This window comes from Dreissena polymorpha, chromosome 15 (assembly GCF_020536995.1).
Source record: "Dreissena polymorpha isolate Duluth1 chromosome 15, UMN_Dpol_1.0, whole genome shotgun sequence".
Classification (NCBI taxonomy): Eukaryota; Metazoa; Mollusca; class Bivalvia; order Myida; family Dreissenidae; genus Dreissena; species Dreissena polymorpha.
Window position 1 is genome coordinate 12,834,984 of NC_068369.1, and position 3,129 is coordinate 12,838,112.

General features: G+C 37.2%; 1 protein-coding gene across 1 annotated transcript; it reads right to left on the bottom strand.

Moving 5' to 3' along the window:
* Nucleotides 1-465: 465 nt before the first annotated feature.
* Nucleotides 466-2,838, bottom strand: LOC127860899 (trichohyalin-like). The gene has a single exon (XM_052399205.1). It carries the CDS (start codon nt 2,836-2,838, stop codon nt 466-468), a length of 2,373 nt encoding a protein of 790 aa, XP_052255165.1.
* Between the last annotated feature and the right edge of the window lie 291 nt (nt 2,839-3,129).

Here is a 3,129-nt window from a genome sequence, read left to right on the forward strand (position 1 = left end):
AAACGTGTATCGAAGCGAAGGCGTCGTTCCATACCTCAGGAATTTCGTCTTCATCCCTTGTGTGTAGACGAGCTTGCCTAATCACGTTAGTTCCAACTACAATGGGAACTTTCTTGTTGTACGATGTAGCTCCGACTACCAACGAAGGTATCGTGAACACTTTATCTGTCAAGCAAGGTACTGTAATGTCTATCTCTACATAGCCACTATATGGCAATTTCTCTCCACTAGCAACTCTTATGTCCAGGTCAAAATCTTCTAGTGAACGTAACTCGGGTTTCGGATCTAACATTTCATAAAATTCCTGTGAAATGGTGGATTTCATTGAACCCGTATCAACGAGTCCCGTAGTTCTTAGTCCTTCCACAACTATCTCACTGTCATTACTTGATCCGATAATTCTGGTGTAAATTTCGTTAGGGCTTTTCACTTTAATGTCGTCCGTTAGCCCTTCAACAGCGACATTTACTCGTTTAACTGCTCTTTCTTATCTGATTTCTCTGGGTTTGTCAGTTCTTGCTGCTGCTTGTCCAATTTCTCTTTTAGTGGCTCTCTTTTATTTTCTCTTCGCTGCGATTCATCTCGACCATCTCTGCCCCGACCTCTATATTCTCCTCGTCCGCCTCTGAACCTTGATCTTCCACGAAAGAATCCCCCTCTGTCTTTAACTCCTTGGCTTTTATCACGTCTCAGTTCTTGGATCTCTCTCTCTAGAGCTTCCATTCTGTTGAGTACTGTATCTAGTTTTGACTCTTTCGTATTCTGAATTGTTCTTATTGGCTGATGAACCTTTGATGAATGTTCTGTTTCATTCTGAGATACGACCTTGGAATCACTATCCATTTCTTCTTCTTCTTTTCTAGTCTTCTTTCTTAGAATCTCAAATGTATCTGTAGACTCATGAGAGACACGCATCGCTTCACGTAGCTTATCACGATACAACCCTCTCCAGAACTTTTTCTTCAGTATTGTGTTTCGCTGGCTGGTATCTATTTCTCCTTTTCGAACCAATTTTTGGAATAGATTTTCTACTCTAACACCCCAATCAGAAGCTGACTCAGACGGATTCTGCTTCGAGCTATAAAAATCCTGCATGAGTGCATCCGACTCTTTTAAACTCCCGTATACCTCTTCCAACTTTTCAAGTAGTTCAGCAGAAGTTGCGGATGGATTCAAGGACTGTAAGCTTCGTCTGGTATTTCCTTTTAAGGATGCCCGAATACCTTGCGTAAGTAAAGGTTCAGGGTACATCTTTGACTTTAGTAGACATTCGACTTCTATCTTCCAATCTTCAAAGTTCTTTCCGTCGAATGCTGGAACGAAAGGTTTACCAACAAAAACATGATCCTGTTTCAAAATACCACTCTCAATCTTTGGTTCCGGTTTCTTTACTTTTTCTTTGGTTTCAGTCTCAAGTGAAGTCTTTTTAAGCTGAATTCTTTCAAGCAGCTCGCAACGTCTCAATCTTAAGATTTTCAGGTTCTTTTTCACGCATTCATCATCTTTACGAATTGCTTCCATTTCCATCTTCAATTTCGACGCTTTTAACTGATTCAACTCAATTTCTTTTTCTTTCAGCTCTAATTCTTCAATGCTTTCCTGAAGTTCTGCTTCCTCTTCAAGTTTCTTCTGTCTTTGTATTTTAAATTGTCTCTTTTGTTCAAGCATTTTACTTAGTTCCAATTCCTGGCCTTTCTTTATTTCGTCAAGCTCTCTTGACCTATTTTTCATTTTCTGCATTGCTTCTCTGTACTCAGAAGAATACGCAGGTTCACTGTAAAGTGGTCTTTTATTTTCCTTGTTTCTTTCCTCTGACCTATTCTCACTTTCTTCATTGTCATTTAATTCATCCTGATACAATTCTCTTCTTGTATTCTGGAACGGGTTCTCGTCTTTAATTTCGGTTGACTTCTTGTCATATATTGAACCTGTTTCGTTTATATTACTATATCTTTCATTCATTACTTTCTTTATCTTATCCGGTGTATCAGGGAATGTCACATACTTTTGTAATTTTGGGTTTGCACCTTCACGTTCATCTTGTGTTCGTGTTTGTCTTTCAAATATCTTTCTTTCTTTCTTTAACTTTACCATGCTACTAAGGTGTCTCTTCGCCTTTTCAGTATCTTCCTCACATTTTTTTATTTCTTCAGCTATACTATTCTCAATATCTTCATCAAATAATCCTAATTTTTCAAGAATGTTCTCTGACGTTATCTTTTCTTTTTCTTTTGTTTCCTTATTCCTTATTTTCATCATAATGTCTCTTTTTCTTTCCATTTCTTCACGTTTAGGGTCCTGTTCGTATGAAAATCGACCTCCTACTGCGTAACCTTTTATACTTGTATCTACTAACACTGAATCAGTTTCTTCTATTTCATTATCCTGGTATTTTTCAAATGATCCAAGATCTGGTACTGTACTCATTCTTGTTACACCGTTTTCACTAAAGAACCGTCTCCGCTGCCTTTCATTTGATTTCATAATCTCATCAATGTCTCCATCACTACACAACTTATTTCTTTCTTTCTGCTTTTGTAACAACACTGCTTCAATATCCTTGAGTTCTTGGGACATATACTTAGTGTACCCAAATTTCTCTTGCTCTACACTTTCCTCTTCTTCTACACATTCGCCTTCATATTCATCTTCTTCGCTGTCGTTTAACATCTCGTTGCTCTGTTGGATAGTTTCCCTATTTCTATTCTCCATGAGTAACATTCTTTGTTGTTCTAGCAATTGCATTTCTTTCTCCATTCTTTCTTTCATCTGTTTTCTTTCTTCACTTTTTCTCCTCCTCTCTTCTTTCGATGCTAAAGAAATTCGACTCTTCTGCATTGTTCCAACTCTAAGAGTCCTATTTTCAGACATCTGCAAACACGTGTTAGCTCTCTTTCGACTAAACACTACTTCAACTATTAACTTAGTATCTCTTCTACAATATAACAGTTACCAAAAGTCAATAGTTTTCTTCACTTCTCAATCTACTGGTTAACTTCTCTTCACTTTCGTTTGTTTATCTCACTTTCTTCACTTTAACGAACTTAGTTTTTTTATTTTTTTCACTTCACATTCAAGTATTCAAGTATTCACTTCTAACTACATGCTTTCCTTTTATTAACTTCTCAG